A 13,760-nucleotide genomic window follows, 5' to 3' on the forward strand; every position below is an offset into this window, starting at 1 on the left:
CCAGGTAATAAAAGGACAAGACACACAGCACACTTTATCTTTTTGACTTCCTTCTTCGTTTGACCAGCTTTCAGCTAGGACTGCTCTGCTAGCTCTCAGCTAGCAGAAGCACTGGGATCATTCCCCCATATGGGGTAGATCCACATGTACATATTTGTAACTAAGTCTGGCTTCAGGAATCCAACTGTGAACTGATGTGAGTAAACTTCTTTTATTGACTTTGAATAACACTGTGGCGTCTTTATTCTTTTAAGAGGGATTCAAGTGAACTTACCAGGTATGTACAATTCAATCTGAGACAGACTGAATTGTATAATAGTGAGAGGCTCACACGAACCTGCAACCAGCTATCTGCTGTGCATGTAAAAAGGGGAATGTAAACTCTGCTAAGTAAAGGAACTTGCTAGTGCAAGTTAGGAAGTATATTAATAAACAATATATCCTCTCCTGCCACCCTGGACATTCCCACAATGCGCAGGTTGGCTTCTGTGAGATAGTCAGAAGACATGAAGCCCCCCTTTTGGAGATATTCCTGAATAGGCTGTAACGTCTCCATCTGAAAACGGTGGTGTTTATGAGTTGGTTGCAAAACTTGAGGTCTAATAACGTTCTGAGTGATCTATCTTTCTTGGATGTGGTAAAGGTAGAATAGATCCCTGAGCCACATTCTTCTTGAAGAATGTGCTCCACCAACTGCTCTATCTAGTAGGTGTACCATTGCATTTCTGACCCCAGCTCTCTTGGAGGGGTCTGGCGAGACTGGAGACGGTAAGAATTTGGATGGAGGAGCTGTAGGTTCATTCCAGACAAACACCATTGTGGATATTGTCCAGCACCCTTCGGTCTGATGTGGTCAGCTGCCGGCTAGCTGCCCTCCCACTGGAATGGCAACATTACTGAGAGTGGTGGGGTTTGTTCTGTTGAGTGTTGCAGGATTAGGACTATTGATTTGATTTATGCTCCTGCTCATTGCCAGATATCACCTCCAACTTGATTCCTCACCAAATACTGTGGACATTGCCTGCTTAACTGACTATATTGTCTGGAAGTGGAATGATCTATCATGCTGTGAACACCCCAAAGCTCTAGAGTCAATCCAACCCTGAATTAAGCTACTACTTCCCAGAGGGGACTCAATCCACCCAAGGGAACTTTTGACTCCTCCCATTACTCTGAACAGCCTGCCTCCCAAACAGCATTTCAAATTCCTCAGCCCTAGACTTCAAATCTGTAGTCTCAAATATCTCCACTGCAAACTAACACGAGTGAAACTGGAGTTACAGTGAACGTACTTAATTCTTATGAGAAATGATTGTATGAAATTCCTGCCTTTGAGGCTGCCACGACAACTACATCAAAACTAAATGATAGGAGACAGGGGAGGGAAGGTCTGTTTGCAGAGGGGACAACGTAATCTGCTTATTTTCCCTGCACTTTGGGAAAGGTAATCATTGAGCTTGGCCAATCGGAACCTGATGTCTCCTTGAGTGGACTGTGTGATACAACAGTGAAATGGCACTGATCCATGGCCAGTAATCTGTTCTTAATTGTAATCAGAATAATCAATTTGTAGGCCTGCCTGGGAATGGAGCCTTGTAAGTTTACATAATGCATGAGAAACTCCTCTCCCAGTTGTCTGGTTGGAGAAATATTATATCAGAAAGCCGAAAGGTCAGGTGAAACAGATGAATTCATACAACTTTTTATAATTGAGCTTGGATATGACATCATGGGATGCTATAAACTAAAAGCCATCCCTCTGGGGGAACTAGACATAAACCTTACCTGGCATTCCAGGGAAAGTACAAATTAGACCATTCGCTTACAGCTTTTCAAGGAAAGATCTGATCCTTTTTAAATAAATGGCAGCATGATAAGTCAATCAATGCTGGAGGGAACATTTTCTAAAATCTACCAAAGCAGAATTTGTGTGTGTGCACGCATACACATGTTTTTAATGAAGTTGTTATCAGCTAAATGAAAGCTGATAATAAGTCTGATTTGGCCATAGGATACCCTGCAATCCTTCTTCACCCCACCAAACCGTATTCTTCAGGATGGGCTAGCATTGCCCTCATTGTGGCAGCTCAACACATACTGTGTAACGGACAGTAATGTAATGTGTAATGTCTTTTAACCGGGGAATTATAAGTCCATCTGGTTCATCAGGAATTGTAGAATAAACGTTGCTAGTTGACCCACAAGGCCTTTTTACCTGTCTGACATAAGACGTACTTTATTTGCTATTCTTTCAAATTGGCTTACCATGCTGTGATCATTCTCAGTAATGGGCCGGATATTGCGGATGATGCAGTCATACGGCTATTATAATTTTATCAGGATATTACTGGGTTCTACTAAACTTAATTTCCCTGTGCAGCTAATATTTAACAACAGCCATTAAAACATATGGCTTAACGCTGTCATTTTAGGGTCAACCAAGAGTGACAGCAACATGCGCTTACAATTTCCTTTAATGCTATTATGATTAATATACACCAAACTTTTTAAACACACACACACACGCCCGCCCATGTTAAAATGCTAATTTTTGCCTGCACTGAAGCAATCCTGAGAGGCAGGTCACCGTGGTTTTACAGGTGGGTAACTGGGATGATGACTTGCACAGGGCCATCTAGTAGAGAGACACCAACCCAATTTTTAAAATGCATTCTCAACCCCTGTTTTAACCTCCTCACAATCCCAAACAAGAAGAAGAGTTTGGATTTGATATCCCGCTTTATCACTATCCGAAGGAGTCTCAAAGCGGCTAACATTCTCCTTTCCCTTCCTCCCCCACAACAAACACTCTGTGAGGTGAGTGGGGTTGAGAGACTCCAAAGAAGTGTGACTAGCCCAAGGTCACCCAGCAGCTGCATGTGGAAAAGTGGGGAATCGAACCCGGTTCACCAGATTGCGAATCTACTGCTCTTAACCACTACACCACACTGGCTCCTAATGACTGGCAGCTGCGTGTACTTACCTGCCCCCAGGCAGATGTTGCCCACTCGACACACAGCTGTCTGTTACAGCTCTGGGTGTCTACTGGGCGCTTGGAAAGTTGAGCACATGCGTCGTTTGCCATGGGCATAGAGCTGCCTGCAGCTGTCAGCTTCTGACATGTCACCCGACGGGTCTGGATGCCTCCGCCACAGCTTTGTGTACAATGGGACCACGACGTCACCATCCATCTAGCACAAGGATAAGGGGAAAGGAAGAAGAATTACTGGTGGGTGAGCCACAGGTATGTAGCAAAACGACCTGCTTTTCTTCCTTCTGAAACTGTACACTTTCAGTCAACTTGGCTTTTATTCTAACAAGGATTCTCACCTTCTCCTTCTGTGAAAGGCCAGTGGGACTTGAGAAACTCAAAAAACCTCTCTCTCTCTAGCAGTGAACAAGGTGGTAGGTGCTGAGTGAAGCGCAACCAAAATGGGGCCAGCGAGAAACAACAGGGGAGACATAAGTAAAAAAAGGAAAAAGCTGCAACTTTTTCAAACACCTGTCGAAGAATGAGAATGCCCAGGAGGTGCTGAATGCTAGCTGTCAGTTGCGGGAAAAAACAGGCATGGGAGGAATTTAATCTTCTACACCCACTCTTTATAGCTTGTTGTAAAAGGTAAAGGACCCCTGGACGGTTAAGTCCAGTCAAAGGCGACTATGGGGTTGCGGTGCTCATCTCGCTTTCGGGCCAAGGGAGCCGGTGTTTGTCTGCAGACAGCTTTCCAGGTCATGTGGCCAGCAGGACTAAACCGCTTCTGGCGCAACAGGACACCGTGACGGAAACCAGAGCACATGGAAACACCGTTTACCTTCCCGCTGGAGTGGTACCTATTTATCTACTTGCACTGGTGTGCTTTCGAACTACTAGGTTGGTAGGAGCTGGGGCTGAGCAACGGGAGCTCACCCCGTCATGCAGACTCAAACTGCCGACCCTCCGATTGGCAAGCCCTAGGCTCTGTGGTTGAGACCACAGCGCCACCCGCGTCCCTGGCTTAACTTGCTGTATCCAGGAGGAGGCACGTGACTGGCACCCTGAATAGGAACACGCCAATTAGGTGTGATGATAACGACACACTGCAACCTTTTGTTGCAGGTAGGGATGGGGAGAATTTTGGTTTGGTTCCCATTTCAATGTGAACCCACTTAATTCGCCCTCCCTAAAACAACTTGAGAACTGAAACACGGCCATCTCTCAAAACTCACACTTCTCCGAATTTTGTGATGCAGTTCTCCAGCAAAAAAAAAAATGTAATGAAGTGCATATATTATGAGTAAAGTGGGCATAAAAATGCGTATTTCGGCAAAAATAACGTACAAACACACATCTTAGGGAAAATTGCTTCCAAATACATAAAAAAGAACATTAAAAAATTATGTTAGGAGAAATGTGAATTTAAATGGTACGAATGTTCACGAGGACTTGTCAAGTGACACAGATCTCAGGCAAACTTATCTTAAGACTGTGAAAATGAGCAACTGAAATGTACAGATTCATCCATTTCTATTTCATGCCTAGGAAATGCAATTTTTGATGCATTGCTAATTCTTAAGGTTCTATGACACTGGCAGACCAAGAATATACATTATAATGATACTTGAACTGTGTTTTTTTTTTTTTTTTTTTTGGTCTTTGTGGGGTGGTGCTGTGATTTGACAATATAATTTAGGCTGCAGTCCTAACTAGGAAGCAAGGACCATTGAATAAAATGCAAAAATAGAGAAGAATTTAGAAAACCATTAGAAGGGGTTGAGGGAAGTCTTAGGCTGTGATAACCAAAGATTTGTTAAGATGTTATGAAGTTGTTATGCTGGAAAATTTGTGCAAAAAAAAATATATTAAAAAATTCTATACAGTATAGGAAGCAAGGAACTTACTTCGAAGTAAACATGAATAGGACTTCTCTTTCTTGTCCTTTAAATTAAATAAAAATGCAAACTCTGCAGCTGTGAATTTGCTTTTATTCTTGTCCTGCTAACCAGGACTCCCCCCACCCCAAATACCCCCCTCGAAACCTATCAGGTCCTGCCAAAACAAAGAAAACACACTTCCCCTGTCTTTGTAACGCTGCTCTTTGGAAAGGTCAAATCCACAGGTTTGTATGCCCCTTGTAAATTTCAGCCCTGCATTTCCAACCTCTTTCTCTTTCCCAACTTATGAACATTTCATCAGTTTCTTGGGAGTCGGGAAAAGCAGCATGGGCGCTGCTGCAGCTTAGGAGAGGGGCAAATGAATGTGCATAAATCATTCCTGCAGAATGTGTTTCCCACCAGCAAGTCAGAATTTTGCTGATACTAATGAGCAAGTTTCATATTTCACACACTCTCCTGGTTCCAGTTGTCCCTTACGGTTCAGCTGGCCATCCTTTGCCTAAAGCAGAAGTGTGTGTAATTAAAAGGGAGTTATTTCCAAGATGGCCACTCCAAGCTGATCATGCAGATCTTTGCTTTTGTTGTTTCGTTTCTATTGGCAGCTGTGCTGCTGCTGCTATTGTCAGAAAAGATTCTGAGGTCATGAAACACCGGAAGTGGCCCCTGATAGACCTTTGCTCCACAACGTCTACGTTGGCCTGGTTTCTCATGACACAGCGAACGGCTTGCAGAGAGCACACAAACTTGCAGGTTCTTGGAGAGCAGCTCGCAACCACTTTGCTCCTCTGCAGTCTTCTTCTCCACTTCCACACCATACTGACTGAGCAAAAGTTTGACTAAGCATCCTGTTGTCCAAACCTAGGCTCGTGGTCGAGCTGTCTTCTTGCTAACCAATGGCTGTAAAAAGGTAAAGGGACCCTTGACCATTAGGTCCAGTCGTGGCCGACTCTGGGGTTGCGGCACTCATCTCGCTTTATTGGCCAAGGGAGCCGGCATACAGCTTCTGGGTTGTGGCCAGCATGACTAAGCCGCTTCTGGCAAACCAGAGCAGCGTACGGAAACACTGTTTACCTTCCTGCCAGAGTGGTACCTATTTATCTACTTGCACTTTGACATGCTTTCGGACTGCTAGGTTGGCAGGAGCAGGGACCGAGCAATGGGAGCTCACCCCGTCGCGGGGATTCGAACTGCCGACCTTCTGATTGGCAAGCTCTAGGCTCTGTGGTTTAACCCACAGCACCACCCGCGTCCCCTAACCAATAGCTGTAGCAAAGGAAAAAAACCTTGGCTGTACAGCCTGTGGTTAGTGAAGAGAGAGCTGAACCATTTGGCCAAGTCTGGATGGCTTAGCACAGCACCTGAGTTGAAAAGGCAGAGGAGGAACAAAAAAGGACAGCAAACTTCTCTCTGGGAGCACGCACACTTGGGGAGATAGAGGCACAGGAAGTGGGTGGTCTCGAATAAAATTTAAGATACTAACTGATGCCAAAGAAAGAGGTAGATTTGCCCTGCCAGACCTTAAACTTTATTATGAATCAGCTGCTTTTTGCTGGCTGAGAGAATGGCTGTTTCTTGAAAGCACTGACGTGTTGGATCTAGAAGGTTTCAATAATGTATTCGGTTAGCATGCATACTTGTGGTACCTCCTTCTGCAGGGCCTCTAAGACAGAGCTATTCCACCTGGCTTTCAATTTGAACTTAGCCTGATCTTTTATTCCCCTTCCTTCCCTCCCCCTCCCCTTTTTATGAAGATTACCCACTCTGGGATCCCACAGCTAATTCTCCTCACTGGCCCAAATAGGACAAAAATTTTGCCAGCTAGCCCTGGTGATCATCTAATGTTTATTGGGTGGCTTTTCCCCCTAAATTGATTTTTGAATTCTGAATTTATTGTTATTCACTTTTTATACTGTATTTTAAGCTGTTTTTTGTTGCATCAATTAAGTATTTTAAATTTGTTGTTAGCTGCCCTGAGCCCGGTTTTCTGAACCGGGAAGGGTGGGGTATACATGAAAAATTATTATTATTATTATTATTGGCTAGGAGTGCCTTTCAGTGGCATGCGGTGATATTTTTTTTGTAGGGGAACAATTAGGGCCAGGTGCTCCAGCTTGCAAAGGCAATTGGGAGGTCTGATGTTGTGTGTGTGATGCTCCAACGTTACATGTTTGAGCATCGCGCCTCCCGCTCTGAACTGGGCACAAGCCTTCCAGACCTTGGGGAGAAAGTGCCAGGCTTTAATATTTTAATACTATAATTTACCAGGAACCTTTAGGAGACTAGCCTAGTTCCCCTAGTCCACTGACTGCACGCCACTGTACAGGGTAGATATGGATTGTAGCTAATTTTACATGTTTACGTCACTTCCCAAACCAGACGTGGGAGCATAGTGGATAAAGAGTAAATGGGAGTATGTACGCAGCCTACATTTTCTCCAAAAGATGGGCTGAAAAATCTAGTCTCTTCCCAAGCACAAGTCTAGGAATCTTTATGTCTAAGATAACACTGCATAATAACATGGGGAGTGTGGCCTGCAGTTTGGCTCAGTTTATTTATTTAAAACCACTGGTCATAACAAAACAGATCACAGAATACAGTAGTCTCCGAAAAGTGCTGAGAATTATTGCTTTCTTTTACTAAGCTGTGCTTTTTACAAGCCGTCTCATAAAAGGAACTATGTGACTGTGAAAGCTGGATTCACCCAATATTTCTCTCGCCTCCTGCATTCATATAGACCTCGTTTCTCTCTGGGTTTTTTTACAAGAGTTTCTTCACTTGACTGCCGGCAGGGAACTCTTTATTTACTTCAGGCTACCAAACTTGTGTGTGTGTGTGTGTGTGTTGCTTTATAAGGCTGATTAATATTCTACCTACAGCCTTTTAAATGTGTTTGTGGGATGGGGGAAGGGCATTATTGTTTTGTTTTAACTATTTACTTGTGTTTTTACCTTGTATTTTCATCCTGTGAACCGCCCTCAGATCTTGTGATGAAAGGTAGTATATAAATCTAATAAATAACGACCACAACCACCAGGCAGTTTCAATCCTGCGGTGCAATCTGCACTTCAGTAGCACTGGGAATGCGCACAGCACATGTTGAAAACACATGACCAAACACATGATTAAAGCACATGACTTCTGCCAAAGAATCCTGGGAACTGTAGTTTCCCCCCTCACAGAGCTACAATTCGCAACACTCTTAACAAAACCACAGAATTATTAAGCAAAGTCGTGTGGTTTAAAAGTGCATTGACGGTGCTTTCCATGTATGGTGTGGATCGACGTTTGGTCAGCGAGAAGGTAAAGGACCCCTGGATGGTTAAGTCCAGTCAAAGGTGATTATGGGGTTGCAGCACTCATCTCGCTTTCAGGCCGAGGGAGCCGGCGTTTGTCCACAAACAGCTTTCCGGGTCATGTGGCCAGCAGGACTAAACCGCTTCTGGCACAACGGGACACTGTGACGGAAACCAGAGCGCACAGAAACGCCGTTTACCTTCCTGCCACAGTGGTACCTATTTATCTACTTGGACTGGTGTGCTTTCAAACTGCTAGGCTGGCAGGAGCTGGGACAGAGCAACGGGAGCTCATCCTGTCACGGGGATTCGAACCACCGACCTTCCTATCGGCAAGCCCAAGAGGCTCAGTGGTTTAGACCACAGCACCACCCGCATCCCTCCTTTTGGTCAGCAGCACACTCTTAGCTAGAGAAGGGAACCATCTTGACTTTGTAGTGATGCTTTGTAGCACATAATTATACATTTCAGGGGAAAGGCCAAACCTCGAAGGGCAATCTCTTCTGTTACAAGCAACCGGCTGCAGAGTCGGTTTGGGCTTCTCCATGCAGTGGGAGATGTTGACTTGGGCTCTGTCCAGTAAGCATCTCAGCTGGTGATACTGCAGACCCTTGTTACCGCAGGAGGCTGAGCAGGGCGACATCTTATCCACCGACCACCAGTAATCTGCAAGAATAGCAAAACATCCAGGTGAAAAGATCTAACAGAGTTAGATCTAATAGAGCTTATTAGCAGGTGTAAAAAGCACCAGACTTCTCAACCCATCTTTTTTTTTTTTTGCATCAATATATTTATATGGTTATAGGTCATGGGTGGGCAAGGTTTTTTTTACCCGCAAGGGCCACGTTCTCTTCTGGGTAACCTTCTGAGGGCCGCATACCAGTGGTGGGCAGAGGCAGAGGCAGAAGTAGGTGCAGCAGCAAATGTAAATTTTATCTTTGTAGAGTAGGTGAGTTTCTACACGGTGCACACACTCAACTCATTCTCTGTCCTTCATCCAGACAAGAAAGAGGCATTTTCAGAGTCCATTAATGCACATTCCGTGAAACCCGTGTTCTGTGGTACCCGCAGCAGTTTCTTAGATTTCCAAATGTGATCCCATGTCCAAAAAGGTTGGGGAAACCTGACAGTCATTGCCATTTATTGGAAATGGCTTTTTCCTCCACCACCACAACCCTTTTGATGCAAGTAACCAGAGCCAGATTTAGGTTTGATGAGGCCCTAAGTTACTGAAGGTAATGGGGGCCTTTCTATGTCCAGCTATCCTTTGTCAACAACAAATGGTCGCTGTTTTTGTGTTGAATATATGCTATATGGTAATTTATGGACCTAATAGGTATCTAAAGCCATTTGTGCATGTTGCCCTGCAACCAGTCCATGCAGAATGTTGGCACCCTATATATAGAAAGGAGCAAACCAGTGATATTTTAGGGAGCAGGCAGGTAGGTGGGGCCCATGACTTACATCATAGGAGCCTACACAACACAAAACACTGAATCTGTTGGCAATATTCTAAAATACATAATTTATTGCCCAGAAACTGACTGCTTCCACATGAAATTTGTATGCTGTTTGTTTGTGTGTTTGTTTGTGTGTTTGTTTGTGTGTTTGTTTAAACAACAACTGTATTACCTATGCCATTACACCAATTCCAAAAATCTAGAGGTGCAGTATTTACCTTGGACTGTCAGAGATGTTTTTTGTACGAGCAAGCCTGCCTCGTTCTGAGCCATGCAGCTGATTTCTCCTTGATAATCAAGGCTGATGTTCAGTATCTGAATAATCTCTCCAGATGACAACACATGGTGAGGCATGCTGAGGGGCTGACCAGCATGAAACCAGGTAATGTTAGGAGCAGGATGACCATTCACAGGGCAGCCTAAAAAAGAGAAGAAAAAAGGACAGTAACATATCAAATCCCAGCAAACTTGGTCCCCGATAGCAGAGAACCCAAAGATGGTAGCTCCATATTCTTGACTTAAACATTCATATCTGCATTGTCCTGTTCAATTCAAAATGGCCAGTGACATTCACACAAAGAGAAATAAAAATCATGAAATAGATCCTTTGCAAACCAATCACCAAATGGATGCTACCTACAAGAGAATAGCAGTAAGCTCTGAGTTGCTGTCTCCATTAGACTGGCCCCACTCCAGAGGCAGTTTTAGAGTACAGTCATACCTCGGGTTGAAGTTGCTTTAGGTTGAGCATTTTCAGGTTGCGGAACGTGTTACTTCTGGGTTTCGCTGCTCGCGCATGCGCAGATGCTCGAAATGATGCCACGCACATGCGTAGAAGCAGCAAATCGCAACCTGTGCACACACAGACACCGGTTGCGTTCTGCTCTGGATGCGAACAGGGCTCCGGAATGGATCCCATTCGCATCCAGAGGTACCACTGTAGTGTGATTGGTTTGGCCGCACCGGGCGCCAACACCACAGGGTGTTGCACAGCAACAACGATGCAAAATGGAGCATGAGAGGGCCCCTCGACTGTTAGCGTTGCATAGGGCGCCGCTGAAATTTTAGGGCCCCTGCCCACTCCTGACATCCACCAAGGATGGGATCAGAATAATAAAGATGGCAAGGGTGGTGAGTCCCTGCAAATCATTACCGGCGGCGGAGGAAGCTGCTTGGGCGCCTGGGGCAGGGCGCCCAGTGGCGGGGCGAGCCACCCATAGGGGCAGGGCACACCACGGGGCCTCCAGAGTCTGCCTGCTTCCTCCCACTCAGCCGCCCAACAGCTGGGGGGGGGGGAGGCAGCAGGCGGACCGTTTGAGCAACGCGGAGCCTGTGCTTACCCAAGCCATGGCTTCACTCCCAAGAGAGACACGTGGCTCGGGCGCGCTGCAGGCCCTGTGATGAGTGCTGCCTGGCATTTTGTCACCCCCTCAGTGGTGACACCTGGGGCGGTCCGCACCCACCGCACCCCCTTCTTCCACCCCTGATCATTACAGTGGACGCTTGGGTTGTGGACATGATTCGTGCGGGATGCACGTTTGTGCAGAAGTAACCCGTTCTGGTACTTCCAGGTTTCGGCAGTCTGCAACCCGAAAAAACACAACCTGAAGTGGCTGTAACCCGAGGTATGACTGTACTACAGTCATACCTCGGGTTGAATACGCTTTAGGTTGAGCGCTTTTGGGTTGTGCTCTATGGTGACCTGGAAGTAACAGAACGCGTTACTTCCGGGTTTCGCCGCTTGCACGTGCACAGATGGTCAAAATGACATCACGCGCATGTGCGGAAGCAGTGAATCGCGACCCGTGCAGTCACGGGTTGCGTTCGCTTCAGGATGCGAACGGGGCTCTGGAACGGATCCCGTTCGCATCCTGAGGTACCACTGTGCAAGGACCCAAATCAGTGGTTAGTACCAGAAGTGGGCCCTGCCAAGGCCACCAGTTCTGGCACATCCCCCAATATATTGCAGTACATCCAGCCTTCATTTAGGTATGACACATCTAAACACCAAGGCAGGTCTTATAAAAACATCAGTGCTCTTTGCGGCCTGTTTTCACGAAGCCAGACTCTTTCGCTTGCACCATTTCCCCCCAACTGATGGCTCTGAAGCGGGGACATGATACTTGCACAGACAACCGTAAGCCTTGGCTCCTGTGAAAGGTTCTGTGCACAGCAGACGAGGGCTCTTGCCTCTACAGCGTGCCGTGCCTGTAACTTTCGCATTGTGGCTAGGCGTGATCTGGCCCCGAGTGACTCCTAGTTTTTATGCATGTTGCAGATGGGAACAGAATGTATAAAAGTACATCCGCAGGTTCACAACAACTACACTGAAGGCCAAATTCAGTTTGTCCTCAGCCAATTTTTTTCTTATTTTTTTCATCTCCTACAAAGTTCTGGGTTGCCAAATAAGTCAAGCCTTGTTCTCATCGCTATATATTTAATTTGCATCAGCTATTACTACCTCTTCCAAAACTAGTATATAAGATAATGGAAATACCATTATCAACAATGGGAAAATAAATAAGTAAAACTCGCCCCCTGTTCTTGCAGCATGTGCAGTGATACATTTTCCTATTTCTCTCTTTCTCTCTCTCACCCTTTCTGATATCTATGAAAGTAGTAAGTAACATGTATTTCTCACTTGCACCTGTGAGAGGAGCATCAATCACCCTTGACAGGCGAGATATTCTACATACATTCTTTACTACAAAACATAGTATCTTGCACAGTGAGAATAAAATATAAAAAGATACTGAAGACTGACCTTTCATTCTGTGGAAAGGAATATTAATCCCACCTAATGCATCTTATTGCTAGTAACTCTTATTCTGTATTTCCTATCTGTCATACATTTTGACTACTTTTTGCTCAAGACTCATGTAAAATAAAGGGCACAGCCTATGGAAGTAAAACAGCCTTTACATACCGCCCCAAGTGAAGCATGGGGATATATAGACCTTTTAAATATTCCACTGTTAAGTCACTTACAGTGGCTTCCCATTCTACCCCCTTTGCAGTGAATAGACTATGAAGTTTGGTAAGTTTAAAAGAACTTTACTTACAAACTCATTCAGGGTCAGAGTCCTGCGTTTTTCTATACAGCAGCAAGAAAATTCAGGTAGAAAAACTTAAGTTTACAAAATGTGGCAAAAGCTTCTGAGCACATGTTCTGAGCTTGAAGCGGTCAAGCTCAGAAGTCCACTCTGATTGGGTTCATATGGTGGAAGAGAGCAAATAGAAGAAAAAAGGTAAAAAAACCCAACTTTACAGGACATAAGGGGCCGTGACCTGGTCAAGTCTCGCACAACAGCTTACTCTATGGTCTTAACTCCTTCATGCATTTAACTGGAGCTACACATGGTAGTTATATGAGTCTACATTTCCCACACTGCAAATCTTGGGGTGGGGTGGGGTGGGGTGTCATCTGGACTCTGTTGATTCTACCTTTTTATATATGGCCGTTGCCTTCCTGGCTCCCCAAGTGATGACACTTGAACTGAATTGGATTTCAAATAGAGGATGAGTATGTTCTGTGTCCTGAATCAACTGACGCTGTGTGTGCATATCATGCATTTAAAGCACCCCCCCAATCCTGGGAACCAAAGTTTGTTAAGGGTGCTGGGAATTGTAGTTTTGTGAGGGGTGCTTTAAATGTATGGTGTGTACTCAGCCGAAAAGAGCGGGGCCCTGCAGTCTAGCTTCTCAGAAAGAAGCATTCTCTCCCAGGATCCCAAAGTTAGACTTGCAGAGTGCTGGCAGTCAGGCAAAACGAGCTCTGACTTGTGAACTGAACAAATATGATATGGAAGTCACCAGGGGAGAAGACAATAAATATGGAACAGCAGGATTTCCTTTTTACAGTTGACTGTACTTCTCTGGTCATAAAAAGCACACTTTACTAGCAAACTCTGCTGTTATTGTTTCATATCTCCCATGAATAGGGGCTTTTATTGCTTTTTAAAAAACTACTTGTACTGAAAGTCTGGGTCACAGACTGGACGCGAGTCAAATGGTATGGGTAGAGGTTGGTTTTTGCGCTGCTCCATAAGGGTCAGATGAAGGGAACCACATAACACCGGTTCGGAGAGATCTGCATTGGCTCCCAGTACGTTTCCGATCACAATTCAAAGTGTTG

The 13,760-nt window shown here is 45.1% G+C and overlaps 1 protein-coding gene across 3 annotated transcripts in view; it reads right to left on the reverse strand.

The window, feature by feature from the left end:
- The window catches only part of ADAMTSL1 (ADAMTS like 1), a 485,290-nt gene that overhangs the window by 6,802 nt on the left and 464,728 nt on the right, over window positions 1-13,760 (reverse strand). For all 3 annotated transcript variants that reach the window (XM_080987684.1, XM_080987682.1, XM_080987683.1), the window contains 3 exons: window positions 9,844-10,044; window positions 8,651-8,831; window positions 2,984-3,191 (listed from right to left, as the gene is read on the reverse strand). In XM_080987684.1, the coding sequence (XP_080843810.1) occupies window positions 2,984-3,191; window positions 8,651-8,831; window positions 9,844-10,044 (590 nt within the window). The remainder of the gene's footprint in view (window positions 1-2,983; window positions 3,192-8,650; window positions 8,832-9,843; window positions 10,045-13,760) is intronic.

The sequence above is a fragment of the Podarcis pityusensis genome (assembly GCF_964106645.2).
Source record: "Podarcis pityusensis genome assembly, chromosome: 17".
NCBI lineage: Eukaryota > Metazoa > Chordata > Lepidosauria > Squamata > Lacertidae > Podarcis > Podarcis pityusensis.